This window comes from Trypanosoma grayi (genome assembly GCF_000691245.1).
Source record: "Trypanosoma grayi strain ANR4 Tgr_298_V1, whole genome shotgun sequence".
Taxonomy (NCBI): Eukaryota; Euglenozoa; class Kinetoplastea; order Trypanosomatida; family Trypanosomatidae; genus Trypanosoma; species Trypanosoma grayi.
The window spans coordinates 1-14,730 of NW_008825917.1; the positions used below are offsets into that span (position 1 = coordinate 1).

General features: G+C 59.1%; 9 protein-coding genes across 9 annotated transcripts; all 9 read right to left on the bottom strand.

Annotated features, from left to right (window-relative positions):
• Nucleotides 1-422: 422 nt before the first annotated feature.
• Nucleotides 423-2,432, bottom strand: DQ04_02981000 (hypothetical protein; the record flags this gene model as incomplete). Its single annotated transcript, XM_009312389.1, has 1 exon — nt 423-2,432. One exon carries the CDS (start codon nt 2,430-2,432, stop codon nt 423-425), a length of 2,010 nt encoding a protein of 669 aa, XP_009310664.1.
• A 267-nt stretch (nt 2,433-2,699) lies between these two features.
• On the bottom strand, nt 2,700-4,550 carry DQ04_02981010 (tyrosine decarboxylase; the record flags this gene model as incomplete). The annotated part of the gene is made up of 1 exon (XM_009312390.1): nt 2,700-4,550. One exon carries the CDS (start codon nt 4,548-4,550, stop codon nt 2,700-2,702), a length of 1,851 nt encoding a protein of 616 aa, XP_009310665.1.
• A 361-nt stretch (nt 4,551-4,911) lies between these two features.
• On the bottom strand, nt 4,912-5,439 carry DQ04_02981020 (hypothetical protein; the record flags this gene model as incomplete). The annotated part of the gene is made up of 1 exon (XM_009312391.1): nt 4,912-5,439. One exon carries the CDS (start codon nt 5,437-5,439, stop codon nt 4,912-4,914), a length of 528 nt encoding a protein of 175 aa, XP_009310666.1.
• Nucleotides 5,440-6,321: 882 nt separating this feature from the next.
• Nucleotides 6,322-6,975, bottom strand: DQ04_02981030 (hypothetical protein; the record flags this gene model as incomplete). Its single annotated transcript, XM_009312392.1, has 1 exon — nt 6,322-6,975. The coding sequence occupies one exon, from the start codon at nt 6,973-6,975 to the stop codon at nt 6,322-6,324; it is 654 nt and encodes a 217-aa protein (XP_009310667.1).
• A 330-nt stretch (nt 6,976-7,305) lies between these two features.
• Nucleotides 7,306-9,906, bottom strand: DQ04_02981040 (hypothetical protein; the record flags this gene model as incomplete). Its single annotated transcript, XM_009312393.1, has 1 exon — nt 7,306-9,906. The coding sequence occupies one exon, from the start codon at nt 9,904-9,906 to the stop codon at nt 7,306-7,308; it is 2,601 nt and encodes an 866-aa protein (XP_009310668.1).
• A 652-nt stretch (nt 9,907-10,558) lies between these two features.
• On the bottom strand, nt 10,559-11,542 carry DQ04_02981050 (hypothetical protein; the record flags this gene model as incomplete). Its single annotated transcript, XM_009312394.1, has 1 exon — nt 10,559-11,542. The coding sequence occupies one exon, from the start codon at nt 11,540-11,542 to the stop codon at nt 10,559-10,561; it is 984 nt and encodes a 327-aa protein (XP_009310669.1).
• Nucleotides 11,543-11,878: 336 nt separating this feature from the next.
• On the bottom strand, nt 11,879-12,325 carry DQ04_02981060 (dihydroorotate dehydrogenase; the record flags this gene model as incomplete). Its single annotated transcript, XM_009312395.1, has 1 exon — nt 11,879-12,325. One exon carries the CDS (start codon nt 12,323-12,325, stop codon nt 11,879-11,881), a length of 447 nt encoding a protein of 148 aa, XP_009310670.1.
• Nucleotides 12,326-12,355: 30 nt separating this feature from the next.
• DQ04_02981070 (dihydroorotate dehydrogenase) lies at nt 12,356-12,673 on the bottom strand (the record flags this gene model as incomplete). The annotated part of the gene is made up of 1 exon (XM_009312396.1): nt 12,356-12,673. One exon carries the CDS (start codon nt 12,671-12,673, stop codon nt 12,356-12,358), a length of 318 nt encoding a protein of 105 aa, XP_009310671.1.
• A 759-nt stretch (nt 12,674-13,432) lies between these two features.
• Nucleotides 13,433-14,674, bottom strand: DQ04_02981080 (hypothetical protein; the record flags this gene model as incomplete). The annotated part of the gene is made up of 1 exon (XM_009312397.1): nt 13,433-14,674. One exon carries the CDS (start codon nt 14,672-14,674, stop codon nt 13,433-13,435), a length of 1,242 nt encoding a protein of 413 aa, XP_009310672.1.
• Nucleotides 14,675-14,730: the final 56 nt, after the last annotated feature.

A 14,730-nucleotide genomic window follows, 5' to 3' on the forward strand; every position in this document is an offset into this window, starting at 1 on the left:
GCCTCCTCCGCGTCGGCAGGAAGAAACTTCGTGCAGGCGGACCCGTCGATGAACTTGCGCAGCCCCAAGACACCCATCTTCTCGCCCAACACACACGCACACACCTAACACCGTACAAAACCAGAAGGCACGAAAAAAAAAAAAAATACGCCTGTCTCGCCTACAAGCAAGCTCCCCGAAGCAGAACAGTCGGTAGAGAGAAAGGAGAGGAACAGATAGACGGAGAAAGAGAGGGAGAGAAGATAGTCTCACTGCTTGTGTGTCAAACGGAGCACGGCCAAATCGCATCGTGTGTGCTCCGCCCTTCATCCCAACAGAAACACAGTGGATATGGCGCAATTTACCGCTCCAGGCCGCAAGGCCCACACACACACAGACACACACACAGCATAACGTCAATGTGATCAAGCAGCAGCACACCATCAGAAGCTCAGCAACGAGCCAACACCGTGCGGCGTCCCTCTGGCTTTCTGCGCGCCGCTTTTTTCCTGGTCGACGCTCTCGCCGGTGCCCTCACAGGTGCTACGATCTGCTGCAGGAAAGGTCTCAACAGCACCTTTGTCGCTGCTGTCGTTGTCGTTGTTTTCCTCAAGCCACGCCTGCGCAGGCGTCTTTGCTTTCCTCCCACGGCGCCCCTTCGCCTTCTTCGGCGCCTCGCTGCCCTCATCGGCAGGCAGACTTTTCGTGGTGTCTCCAGCTGCAACTGGAGCGTCGGCACTAGCATCCCTCTCACTTTCCTCAGGCGTCACCGCCTTCTTACGTGTCTGCCTCACCCTCTGTTTCGCTTTGGTCTCCTCCGCTTTCCCAACGTCTTCTTGCTGCTTCACCTTCTCTATTTCATGTGTGTCTGTCTCCTCCAAGGAGGACAGCCTCCTCCGCCTGAAGCGGGAGTAGAGTTGGTTGTCGTCGTCACGCCACTCCACCTCTCTCTTCCGCACGCACTCCACGATGCGGCTCTCAAGATCCGAGAGGCGGGCCGCCTTCTCGGTGCGGTGGCTTGTGAAGTAATCGTGCACACCGTCGTCGTCGTCGTCGTCGTCGTAACTGCCGCTGCTGCGGTTGCTATTGACAACAGTGGCGGTTGTGCCGCCCGTCGTACCGTCACGGCGGCATTCTCCCGACTCACGTGACTGCGCCACGACAGCTGCGGATTTCACCGTCGTGTTCTCCCCTTCCGCTGCTGCCGCTGCTACTTCGTTGAGCCGCTTCATTGCCAGCACATTGTCGTGATGGACCTTCTTGTAGTAATCCATCCACTTGGGCAGCACCTCCACCAGCTGACCGCTGACGCGCATCTGCCAGTCCGTCTGAATGCGTGTAGCGGCTGAAAAAACATTTGTCAGTTGTTTCTGCCGCAGAAACGGCACGGGAATGTCATTCGCGNTGACGCGCATCTGCCAGTCCGTCTGAATGCGTGTAGCGGCTGAAAAAACATTTGTCAGTTGTTTCTGCCGCAGAAACGGCACGGGAATGTCATTCGCGCGGAGGAGCTGAATGCCCAAGTACGCGAGGTCCGTGTTGCCCGTCTCCTGCCCCGCGGCGAGGAAGAGATCCGCCGCCGCAATTGCCCGCTCACGCTGGCTGTCGGCTGGAAAGCACAAGGCAGCGGGGGCACGCCCGTTGGCGAGGCCGAGGATGAGGCCCGGGAGTATCTCCAACACCGCCCGCTTGCGCGTCGGCACCAGCAGGTCCATCGCCAGCTGGCGTAGGAACGGCACCAGCAGCTCCTCCGGCAGCCGGTGCCTGCGCACTGCCGCCGTCAGCGGCATCACCGGCTCCACATCCGCGTAGAAGGCGTCGAGGCCGTCGCACAGCTTCCGCCACGTCGCGGCACCCATCGCCTCCACCACACACGACGGGTTCTGCAGCGTCGCTGGGCCGTCGGTGAACCAGCGGCACATCACTTCGCCCGCGCACGCCGCGTCAGGCACGANGTTCTGCAGCGTCGCTGGGCCGTCGGTGAACCAGCGGCACATCACTTCGCCCGCGCACGCCGCGTCAGGCACGAGGCCGCGCTCGAGCACCACCGCGACGACGTCGACAAAGGGCGTGTACAGCAGGTAGAAGAGCGAGCGAGGGTAAGAGGAGACGTTCAGCCGCACCTGGTTCTCAATCTCCGTCGTCGACAGCTCCTCCGCGGGGCCGGCGGTGAGGCCACCCATCGGGTCGTCGAACAAATTCATCTCCAGTGGGTTGAAGGCGTTCGCGACGTTCCGCGAGCGGCCGGCGAAGCTGACGGCGTCGAATTTGTTAAACCCACCTCGCCGCTGCTGCAGTAACGGTCCCGTCGAGCGGCGGCAGGCGAGCAGCAGCGGCGCCCTGCGCCAGCAACGGCCAGTAGCAGCAGCAGCAGCAGCATGGTCGTGCGGCAAACACTGCAGGAGGGACTGCGGCGCATGCGCGGTCCAGGCGCGCGGCACGAGTCTGCCCATCGGTGCGCTGATCTATCTCACTTCCCCGGCCCAACCACTCGCTGGGGCGGTGTGCAGGACCGCGTCCACGAGAGGTACCGCGCAACGAAGAGTAGTGGAGAAAGGCAGATAGGGAAGCAGACAGTACAAAGCACACCAACTCAATAGAGAACATCCGATACTTTTCCTTCTACTTCTCTCCATGTCTCCTCTGTGGTCTACGTAACACTCCACGCTTCGCACAGCGCATTCACAGATCTGAGTTACGTAACCCCCAGAGATACCGCGTCACGACGGCAGCGTGTCGGTGGCACCACTCACTCCAGCTGCGGCCTCCCTCAGCACATCCACAAAGAAATCCACGTCGTGCCGGCTCAAGCACTCGCCACTATCGTCCGTATCGTCACCATCAGCAGCGGTAGAAGGAGAAAGACTCACACAAATGTGCAATCGCCGCTGTATTCGCGTGAGCCCAAGCGACACACGGGGCGGGCGTCGGCCCCCTTCATCGTCGCTCGCTGCGTGGCGTGCCGCAAGAATGTTGCTGCAGCGCCGCATCAGTGCCGCCGTCTCCTCATCGGCGAGGGTGAGCCAGCGCAGCAGCACCATGCCGAAGCAGGAGGCATGCACCGCGCAGTCAAAGCGGCCGTCCGCACGCAGCCGCTGCTCCAAGTAGCGCAGGGCAGCCTGGTGCTCCCGCACAGCGTGTCGGATGCAGCCATCCTCCCTGCGCTGCATGAGCGTGAGCGCAAGCGTGATAATATCGCGCGACCGCATCTCTGGATTCTCCAGTCGAAGCCGCGACACATCCGTCGCAGCGGGCGTGCACCACCCGTTTGCCCCCGTCTCGTCCTCGCTGTGCATGCGCTGCAGCGCCACACCGACCTTCGCCACGTCCGCCACGTACAGCAGCGACGCAGGCGACACGGCGGAAAGTGTTGGCAAAAATGACGTCGAAACACCAACGTGAATGGAATCCGCAGTAGCCGCAGCTCTGCGGAAGGCTGATGCGTGCTGCTGCCACGCCGCCTCTGCCGCCGCATTCCACTCTCCCATCGCTGCAGACTGTGCGCCCGGTTCAGTTTCCCGCTGCTGTTGCTGCACAGAGTGGGCATTAGCGGAAGCCACAAGCGCCAAGCCAGAGTGGCTTGCGTCAATGTGGAACCACACCTTCACCCTGCGGCACAGTTCTGCAAGCTGGTCGAGCGGATCAACCGCGCCAGTGGTGCGGGACCCAAACACCCCACACACCAGCAGCGGGTAGAGGCCCTGCGCAACATCCTCCGCGAGTGCCGCCTTCAGCATGTCCACCTGCATCGGGTAGTTGTGCGCCAGCGGTGAGTACACCGTTTGGAGTGTCCGAATGTGATGAATGCCCACACAGCGCGCCGCCTTCCTCAGAAGCGGCTGGCATTGGTCACTGCAGTACAGCACCAGCTGCTGCGTCAGGCGAGCCTCGTCCTCTGGGCTGGAGAAGTGTGCACTGAGGTAGCGTGCGTGGGCCTGCGCTCGAGCAGTCGTGAGCAGCACAATCAAACTCTCCAGCGACGTGCTGTGCAGCAGCCCACCACCACCGCTGTCGCCGTGGCTGCCAGTGGCCCTCACAGTGGATGTGTGCGTGTAAGAGGCCGCTGGCACGAATGGTGAGTGGCGTGAGTGTGGCAAGGGTGGATCCGCCAGCCCCGGTATTTTCTCGTCTGCCCTTACTCCCAGCTGCGGCGCCCAGTAGAAGCGCGGCGGCAGGTGCAGGAGTGCCGCAACACTGTCGCTTACGTCCTTCTCGAGGGCGGCGAGCGCGTGGCTCTCCATAACGTGTGTGACGCTGTTGTTGCGGTGCGGCTTCGGGAACAGCGCAGCAAGCAGCGACGCCTGCAACTCCGCCACGTTCCACTTCGCGTCGAGCTGGCAGTGCGCTGCCGCAATGCTGCGAAGTGACGCCACGAGCTGCCGCTGCTGGCGCCCACCCTCACGGCCACATGTGTCTTTGCCCACAAGGGAAGGGAGGCCGAATCCCAGCGACGACGGGCATGACGCTGGCGGTGCGTGCGTCACGCTGTGCAGCAGGCCGCTGAGGTACTGCGCGCTGCGCTGCAGCAGGGACGCCACGCCGGATCGGTTCCGCGACGCACTCGGCAGCATCGCATGTCTTTTTCTTTTTACTTCGCTGCGTTGATGTATTTAACAGAGAGAGAGAAAGAGAAAGAGTGAAGTGGCAACAGCCATGTAAACTCTTCAGCCGCAGGACTAGAGGCAATGCACATCCCCTCCCGCCGCAGCAATACCATGCCCCTTCTCTCTCTGCCTCTGCTTACTCGTTACAAGTCAGAATGATTACACAGCCTGCAGCAGCAATAGCAGCAACAACAATAGCAGCGCTGCTGCTGCTGCCGCCTGGCACGCCGCCAGCAGTCCGCCACGCCCCGCATGAGAGAATGTCTAGAGCGCCCGCACCCTTCCACCTGCCCACCTACAGCCTCAGTGCCCCCAACGCCCAAGACCGCTAATCGGAATCCTGCGTCCCTTCACCCTTCCCCTCCTCGTCGCTGTCGTCGAGCTTCACGAGTGTGTTCTGCCGCGGCTTTCCACGCGGGTGGTTGAGTTCCCCGCGCACCATTTTTGTGTGCTCCTTCCGCGCCTGCTTGTCATCCTCGCGGCGGTCGTACGTGTCGAAGCCGTCGCTGACGGGCACCCCGCTGCTGGCCTGCAACTCCGCCAGCGGCGGCGGCGGCCAGTACTTGCTCTTCGCCACAACAACAAACATCGGGTCCTTCGGGATGGGATCGAACGCCAGCGAGGACGTCTGCCCTGTGTCGGCTGCATTATTCCCGCTGCCGCTGCTGGGGTCCTTGGGGCCGCTGCCGCTGCCGCTGCCGCGTTGGGCGCGGTCCTCGTAGATGCGCGCAACGTCCACCTGCGGCGCGTGCACTTCGCTCTTCCTCGGCAGCCGCACGGTGGAGAACTGCCGCGCCTCGAGCGCCTTGTTGGTGACACGCACCCGCTGCTTCTTCGCCTGCTGTTTTGGAGGCATCGGCAGACTTCTCTCTCCCTCTCTCCGTATATGGGTGCGTCTATCCCGCTCAACACTATGGCTGTCCCACGGCTCCAACTTTCCTCTGGCCTAGAGATGAAGCAAAGGATCGGAAAGAGCATAGGAGAGAAGGCCGCTACACAAGCCGGCAACGATGGCATCAAAGACAGAGTAATATTGCCTCCAAATGAACCACAACAAGGGAGCCGAGGTGTTCAAATACGGAGCGTGCACCACGACAGAAATAAAGACCTCTAAATGTCAATAGCATAAAAAGAGTGATAAAACCGTACTTCACGCATCAGTACCATAATTTTAAACCGTGGTGGATATTCTGCCTCCGTCTGATGGCAGAAACAGCTACTGCTACTACAATGAGGAATCCCATGACCCCAAGTGAAATAAATACCCCGCGCAGAGCCTCAAGAGCACCTCCAGTGAGTGCTGGCAGATGTTTCAACTTCATTATCGTGAGTACCCATGCGCATATGACCGACCCCTCTCCGGCACTGCAAATCCAGTGGTTGATTCTCAAAGGTGCCGTGAAGCACAGCGCCCAGCTCGAGGTGAGACCCCACTTCTTTAAACTGCGTGACGCGGAGAAACCACAAAACAAAAGCCTACGATCTACCACCCTGCCCGTATTCTTCTCATTCGCGGTGACGCATTGCCGCTTGCTGCCTGCCTATCGGCAGCGGCCACCAGGCAGAGTGTGGGAGGCAATGCCTGTGAAAGACTCACGGCCCCACCAAGAGTAGCAGTGAAACCCAAAAGGGAAATGTTATTTTCGTCTCATCTTCTCACACACATACGCACCCCTCTCCTAGAGGTGTATTCAAGCACCAATAAGCGCGAGCACACAAACTCACACCAGCGTCTGCCCTACGACGTCAAGTACAACACCAACAGAACAATGAGAAGGGCGGCGCAGTAATCCGTGGGGATGCTCAGCTGCTGGCTGTGGAACGCCTCCGCCTCACGTGCCTGCGTCATGGCGGCCTCCACGAACGGCGGCGCCTCTTGGTTTATGCACGCACACTTCTGGTACGTGATGTGATTTGTGCGCTCCAGCATGGCGTGCATCAGCTGCGGGGCGAAGGAGGACAGCAGCAGCCACACAGGGAAGAGCACAACTTGTGTCAGCGCCATTGCCGCACGCCACGCAATCGCATCCGCAGGCGACTTCTTCGCCATGACGTCCAGCCACTGCTGCATTGTCTCCGTCTTCTGGGTGAGCTCTGTCATGAGCACCGGTATCACCTTCCGCTGCGCCGGGTAGAGGAAGAAGCTGGAGAAGTAGTGCACCATCGACAGCGTGAAGAGTGGTGTGATGCAGAGCGACTCGACGAGGGAGAAGTGGCGCGCATGCTGTGCGTTGAACTTGCGCGGGATGTCGGCGATGAAGACGTTGTGGCCGGCCAGCATGTCACCGAGGAACTCGCCGCCTTTGCGAGGGTACCACTGGAACAGCTGCCGCACCGAAGCCGGCACCTCCATCTTGTGCGCAGAGCGCAGCCACACACTCCGTGTGAGCATACGTGACGCTATGTGCGTAACTAAGTCCTGCGGTGCGTGTGTGGACGCCTCTTCCTAGTGCAGAGCGGCAAGAAGCGGGAGCAGCGGCATGCGCAATCACAACAAGCGTTCGGCCCCAGACACAAGGACAAATCAAGCACACTGTTATCGTCTCCACATTATCCGCCTCTCCCATCGCCGAGAGAGAGAGGTGAGCTGTCTTCCCAGCTTCATTACACCTCCACTGCTGCTGCTACCTTCTGGGGGACAAAGACACATTCGCATACGCATGCACTTCATTCCTCTACGCGGAAACATTTGTTCAGGTTTTTTTTCCCCTCGATTTATTAATCACTGCGACAGTAGCGCATGTGCGCGGGACATGAGCAGCTTTCCTGGTCGGCCGTGCATCTGCCGCTCCGTCAGCAGTGTCCACACCGTCGGCTGCGCCCTAGCTGTGCGTGACGCTGCCGCAAAGAACGCACTGACGCCTTCGCCCTGCGCGGCGTCCTCCTCCTCGACGTCCTTCGTGCAAGCGTCGGCTGCGGCAGCGCCGTGGAGGAGCGTGCGGGTGCGTATCGTGAGGCACTCCAGCAGGCTCTCCTCCTTCCCCGGCGCGAGCAGCATTCGCGGGAAGGCGTAGTTGACAATCACCTCCACACGCCGCCTCGACGCGTCGTGTGCCGATACCCCGGCTGATGCGGCGCTGGTGCACAACGCCCAGTCGTACGTCACCAACACGTCGGCGTTGCCGCGCTGAAAATCGTGCATGTCGCACGTGGCACGCACCTGCGCGGCACGGCGCTGCAGGCCGGCCAGCAGCTGCGGCAGCACCGCCTCCTGCTCCCTGCGGGACGCCACCACAATGGCCACTTGTCCCACTGACGGTGGCAACGAACCAACAGCAGACCCAGGAGCAGCGGAAGAAGAAAAGGAGGGATCCGCCACGTCAGATGCGTCGGACGAGCGGAAGTGCTGCGCAACAATTTGAATGAGACGATCCACCTTGACTGCCTCGACGCGCTCAAACATCGGCTGCGCATTCCGTTCCTCCATCCCCTCTACAGCCACCACCTCGGCCAAGTGCTGCACGCCACACCACACGGTATCGTCGCGTTGTCGGTAGCTGTTCACCACATCGGGTGTGTCGCGCAGCAGTGTGTTGCGCAGCCATCCCTCCACCTCATCGTACATTCGCGAGGCCGACACGATGTACTGGCACTCTACATCGACTGCATTGGAGACGGAAATCCACCACGACGCGTCAACAGCAACCTGCGAAGTGGGCTGCGCCACGCGGTCAGCGTCGCTGACACACACAACACGGACGCACTCCAGTGGCAGTACTTCGGCCTGGCCACGCACCTTCTCCAGAGCCTCTGCAATCGACTGGTGTGTCGTAATAAGGATAGGCACACGCTGCTGCAAGAATTTCGGGATCTCTTTATGGGGCGCATGTACCGCGACGGGATTGTAAACAACTGGCGGAGGCACTGCTGTTGAAGGTACACTCATGGTAGGGATGTCCGGCACCTGTTGAGTGTCGGAATTGTCGTGCCGTTCAACTCTTGCTTGCTGTTCATCGCGGCGCCTTCGGTGGTGGTGGCGGTGCAGTGTCCTGCTGCTGCTGCTCCGCCTCCTCTTTCTGCTACTGCTGTGGTGACTGCGCCGCCGCGAACTCCTGCGACTACGTCTCCGCTCATCGCGGTGATGGCTGCGGCTATGACTCCGTCGGTGGCGGCGCTTTCTGGAGTGATTCGAATCGCTGCGATGACGTCGTCGCTTCTCCCGCTTGTGCGACGTCGGTGATTCGCTGCGATGGTGATGGCGGTGACGATGCGACGCCTCGCGGCTCCGCCCACGGGACACGTGCCGGTGTTGGCGTGTCTGATCCACCTCTGCCCTCTGCGGCGGTTGTGGGGGTGGTGGCGTCGCTGCTGTTACTGCTGCTGTTAGCTGTTGTGGCGCCACTGCCGCTTGTTGACCAGCGCCCGCGTAGCGGCCGAAGCGCTCCTCGTGCATCACCGGCAACGCGACAAGCTCGGCTTCGCCACGACGAAATGTAACGGGCGAAAACGCATCCGCCGTGAAGACAGCCTGAAGCCAGCGGTTGCACTGCTGAACTTCGCTGAAGCTGTTCACAAGAATCATCGCACGCGGTTGCATCATTTGCGCCTCGCCAGCCTCACGGTTCATCACATCCTCGCTAGGTCCATCTTCATTTTCCGAATTGTGGCTACCACGTGCCAGCGTCGCGGCCGCCGTGGCCAGCCACCCTGCTGTCTTCTTTCCGGTGGCTCTTGGACCGATACTGACGGTGTGGTGGCCCAGCAGCATTGACGTCAGTGTGAGTTGCTGCAGTGCCGTCAGCACCAGCTCCTCTCCATCCGCCTCCACTGCGGCAGAAACAGCATTCACAGAGCCGTCAGCTTCTGCAGCCACTGCTCCGCCAAAGACAGCTTCCCGTAGCTCCTGCAAGTTTGGCCTTCTCGATGCGCGGGGCCGCAGAAGCTGGCGTTGAAGGCGTGCGAGGACAAACGGTGGAAGCTGCAAGTCCTTTAGACGCATGCACGGTGGTGGCGGCAACCGTGCAGTGCACTCAATTCCATTCAGCACGCAGAACTGTGACACAAAGCCAGAGGACATGAGGTGCTGAAGCATGTAAGGCGTGGGCGTCCACGAGCTGCGCGAGGTGAGTGCGGCAGCAGCTGTGCCGTCTTTTGCGGACACATTCTCGTCGTTATGACGGCCGCCTCCCCTGTTGCTGCCTTCGCTGTTGTCGCTGTCATAGCCTGCGATTCGGTGAGCCGCCGCACGCCGTGGGACCACACGCTCCGGCAGCACGTCGTTTGGCCCCGCCTCCATCACCATCTGCCAGAGGGACTTCTGCGGCGACGCCGGCGGAGCAGTGTTGTCCGACGCACGCACAAACTGCGGGAAATCAAACTCCATCTTGTTCTATTCAGCTTTGTGTGGGTGTCTGTGTGCCTGGTGTACAAAAAGGGTTCTGCGTAGTTGCGCCGGAAATAATCCCTTGCACGCGACCAAAACTTACAGGAAGGATAGAATCAGTTGGGGAAAAATACATGCGGGGGCTATCCGCAGACACACACACACACACACACGCACGCACGTGTATGTGGGTGGGTCAGTATCAGTTGTGTATAGGGAGGCCACCCCCACGCCTTGCTGTTCGCCTTGGATTGACAGAGAAAGAAAATCCACAGCGCTACACTCATCGAGGCGCCGCACGTCACCGCTGCCCTCCGCCACGCAATGGGGGCCGCTCCACCACGTGGGCCCATGCAAATAACCAACGGGAAAAAAAAAACAACTACAAAAAAACAGACGCTTCATATCCCTAATACGCTACCTCGCCTCCTCGGTGTGTGCAGGAAGGTGAGTTCCCGTCAAACTTGGTGCTGTTGCTATTTGTTCTTTCTCTCCCACATCCCCTGCGCCCACAACTTCACAGATCTTCTTTTCTCTTTTTTCATCCTCCTTTTCCTTCAGCCAATATTCGGCACGAACGCACAGCACGCACGCGACGCATGCATCCGTTAGCGTGGGTGTGCGTGTGTCTGCGTCTGCCTCGAGCCGCCGCTCACTCGGCAGAGCGCTGCAGGCACGGGTGCGTGTCGCTCTGCCGCAACATCCGCCCGTCGTCCAGCGGCGTCTGGTGGCGGCCGCTGATGATGCGCAGCGTTGCGTCCGCGATCTTCTCCACCGCCTCGCGGCTGACGCTCACCTCGCCGCGCTCGGGGTACTCCAGCAGCGTGAACATCAGCGCCGAGTCGTCGATGGGGCCGTCGTTGAAGACAATTGCGTGCAGCAGCTTCGCCGTCGCGTCGTTGAAGGGGACGCCGAGGAGGTTCATGTCCTCCAGCACCTGCATCGCCATGCGGTGGGCGTGCGGGTTGCGCTCGCCGCAGATGCGCAAAATGTTTGCTATGTCGTTGAAGATGAGCGTGTCGAACGCGGACTTGCCGATGGCCTTGATGAACTCCTGGCACTCCTGCATCTTCTGCTGCACCTTCACGAGCTCTGTCTTCTGCTTGTCGAGGTAGTCCTGCTTGAAGGCGGAGAGACCACGCTTGAGGTCGTCCTTGATGTGGAAGTTGTTCAGCTCGTGCACCTTGTACTCCGCGTACTTCACACGCGCCGGCAGCAGCGTCTCCTCATAGAACGTCAAAAGCTGCCGTACGCTCGTCCACGCGGTGGTCTTGAACTTCTCCTTCGCACCAGCGACGGGCTGAAGAGCAGCAGCAGCGTCTCCGCTGCCGCACTTCGCCGCCTTCACCTCCGCCGTGACCTTCGTAATGTCCTCCTCCGCGTCGAGTGTTGCGATGAGTGGGGCGAAGCGGGCGCGCGCGAGGTCAACCTCCGCAAACAGAATCTCCGCCGGCCTGCAGGTCTTGTCGAGGATGGGAGCAGGGACTTTGAACGCCTGCGCCACCTCCTCCTTCGTGACGGCCGTGCCCAACTTCGCGGATGACTTTGCGAGCGGAACGTTGCGCATGACGGCGGCCGATGCCACGAAGCGGAGCAGTCGGCGGGAGTCGTTCAGTGCGGTTGCTAAGCGGCGCATTGTGCGTGGTAAGGAATCTCCTGCAGCAACTGTGTGTGTGAGAGAGTGAGAGAGAATGGGGAGAAAGAAACGGAGTGGCAGTATAGCAGCAGCTACTGGAGAACGGCAATCGAAGGTTCACGGCCACTCCCTATGTTTAGCATCACACATGTTTTCTCCCCATATATCAGTGGCAATTACGAATTTATACGCTCAGACACACACCTCCCACTTGCAGCCGCGATCAACAGCAGCAGAAGCGGCGGACGTTACTAAAAGACTGCTTCAAAGCCCTATCACTGATTCATCACCTTACCTTTTGTCACACACAGTCACACAGACATGCTCCCTACTCCTTCACTCAATCGTCTTGACACGTCCACGGAACTCATCCAGCGTCTTGTATCCCTTCTTCGCCATGATGTCCTGCAGCTCCGTGCAGAGGCGCGCAAAGATGCCAGGGCCCTCTTCATGCAGTGCTGTCCCCACCTGCACCATCGACGCCCCAGCAAGGACGTGAAGAAAGGCATCCTCGCCACTGTATACACCACCGCAGCCGAACACCAACTTGTCCGGGCAGCGGCGGTAGAAAGCATTCACGTTGGCAAGGGCGGTAGGCAATATGTACTTGCCACCAATGCCGCCGAACCCTTGCTTCGGCTTAATGACAACGGTCTCACTCTCGGCATCGATCACAAGGCCATTACCAATGCTGTTCACGCACGTCACAAACTTAACAAGGGGGAAATCGTTCAGCACAGCGGCGGCCATGTCGAAGTGTGCAATATCGAAGTACGGCGGCATCTTGACGCCGAACGGCAGGCCGTACGCAGCTTAGACTTCCTGGAGGTATGAGCGCATCACTGCAAAGTCGTACGCCACCTGCGGCCCGCCAGGGACGTTCGGGCAGGAAAGATTCAGCTCCAGCACAACGCTTCTCTCCCGCGCAACAGGAGCGAGGCGCTGCACCATCACCACGTTCTCTTCCACTGGGAGACCAGACATGGAGAGGAACAGCGGCTTGCTGCCGTAGTCGTGCAGCTCGGCGGCGTAGCGCAGGTAGACGTCGAAGCCCAGGTTGGGCAGCCCCATCGAGTTGACGCTGCCCAGCGGCAGGCAGTGGTAGCGCGGCTCCGGGTTCCCAGCACACATAACAGTCGTACAGCTCTTCGAAACCTGCGAGCAGCTGGACGACGTTGTTATGCAGCGCACGACTTCCTCGCAACTCCACAACACACTGCTGTTTTCATCAAGAGATTCGTGAACTACTCACAGAAAATAATAAGCTTCAGACTCATTGCAACTCTCTAGTGAATTGCCATATCAAGTAAAAAAAAACTAAGAGAGTAAAAAAGGTAGCAGCAGAACAGCAAAACCAAGACTGGCATTCTACAGCAAAAAAAACGAAAAATCCAAATACAAAGCAACCCATTAGAGAAAAGAGATCTGGACAGCGGAAGAGGCGCACACACCCCGCTGGAGTCTACACCCACAAGGCCCCAAAACAAAGAGGGAACAACGAGGCAGCAGCAGCGCACGTGGACGCAATTGTACTGCTGGTGCTCACGTCCCTTTATGTGTGTCCCGGTGTGAGTGGCGCAGACACGGCGGGAGGGGCGGAGCGAAGGACGCACCACACACGAAGATAAAAAGAGTATCCCCCAGCAGGAGAAACAGTTAGTGGGCGGCGCACAGCAGCGCGCAAAGCAAAGCCCAAGCAAGAAACGAAAAGAAATCACGCCTCCTCTTCCCACAGTGCGTGTCGTCAGGGGCAAGTGGGTCGGCGTTACGCCCACAACGGGGCAGCAATGAAACGAAAACAGAAGAATCTTAACAATCAGGAGTGCAGTCCTCAGCACTCAACGCAATTACGGCGGGAGCATCGCCGTCCTATGAACCTACACACAAGTCTTACCTCACAGCCACACAGGCCAGCAGCAGCAGCATCAGCGGCGCACGCACCCACGCGGGGACGTCGCTGCCATCTGTGTGCTGAGCAAGAAGCTTCTCGCCATCCGCAGCGCCATCAGTCTTAGGCAACGACGCACCAGCAGGAGGTGACGAAGTGGCATCAGTGGCTTCGGGTTGCTGAGGACCGATAAGTCCTTTTGGTTCGTCTCTTTCACTCACTTCGCTCTCCAGAAACTTCTCTTTTTGATTCTCACTCTCCTTCTGTTTCTTTTCAGCGGCTTCCAGCTCCTTATTGGCTTGCTGCAACGCCGCTTCAGCTGCTGATTTTTCATCTTTAGCTGACGTAACGGCAGCCTCCGCATGCTCCATTGCAGCCTGCAGGAGGGCCACAGGTTCTGTGGCTTCGTTTTCAGTTTCCGTAAAAGTAGGAAATATCGCCTCTGTCTTGGTTGTCAATCCCTTTAAGGCAGCATCTAACTTATCACGATCTGCTTTTTCGAGTGCCTTGTGTTGAGCACCTTCACCCTCTTTCTTCACACTCGATTGAGCAGTTTTGGCCAATTCATCCACCTTCTGTGCTGCACTAAGTGCTGCAGTCGTTGCTTTAAGAAGTTCCTTTACCGTTTGCTTCGCATCGTTCAGCTTCTTGAGGTACGCATCCGCAGCAGCACTTGCTTTTTTAACCTCTTCTTCAGCTTTCCCTACCGCAGCCGCAACATCATCCGCTCCTTTCGGTATACTCACCACCGCTTGTTTAGCTTTGTCCATGGCCGCCTTCACGTTCTTCTCCCCTGTCTTCACCTCTTTCAGGAGAGACTCAGCGTCCGACACTGCCTTGGTAGCCTCAGCGTCTGCATTTGTGGCCGCCGAAACTGCATCTGTAGCCTTTTTGACTGCTATTGCAGTCTCTGAGACTGCGTTAGTAGCATTCGATCCAGACCATTTAGCAATTTCCGGTGCTTCTTGAGTGTTCGTCTCAGCCTTATCAGCAAGCACTACAAGCAGCTCCAACGATTTTACAGCAGCGAGCGTTTTTTTCGAAGCCTGGCCCCCAAGCTCCGCTGCCTCCTTGGCGCCTTTCTTCAGTCTACCCATTGCGTCCTCTGTTGCCTTCTTGGCAGCCTTCTGCTCCTTCACAGCTTTACTCAGTGCATCTTTTAGGGAAATTGCTGCTTCCTCCGCTTTCCTTGCTGCCTCCACGGCCTCCCTCTTTGCAGCGACGACTGTCTCCTTCAACGACATATCAGACGCACCAGCAGCACCACCTGTGGGAGGCGCGGCGGAAGTATCAGCAGCAG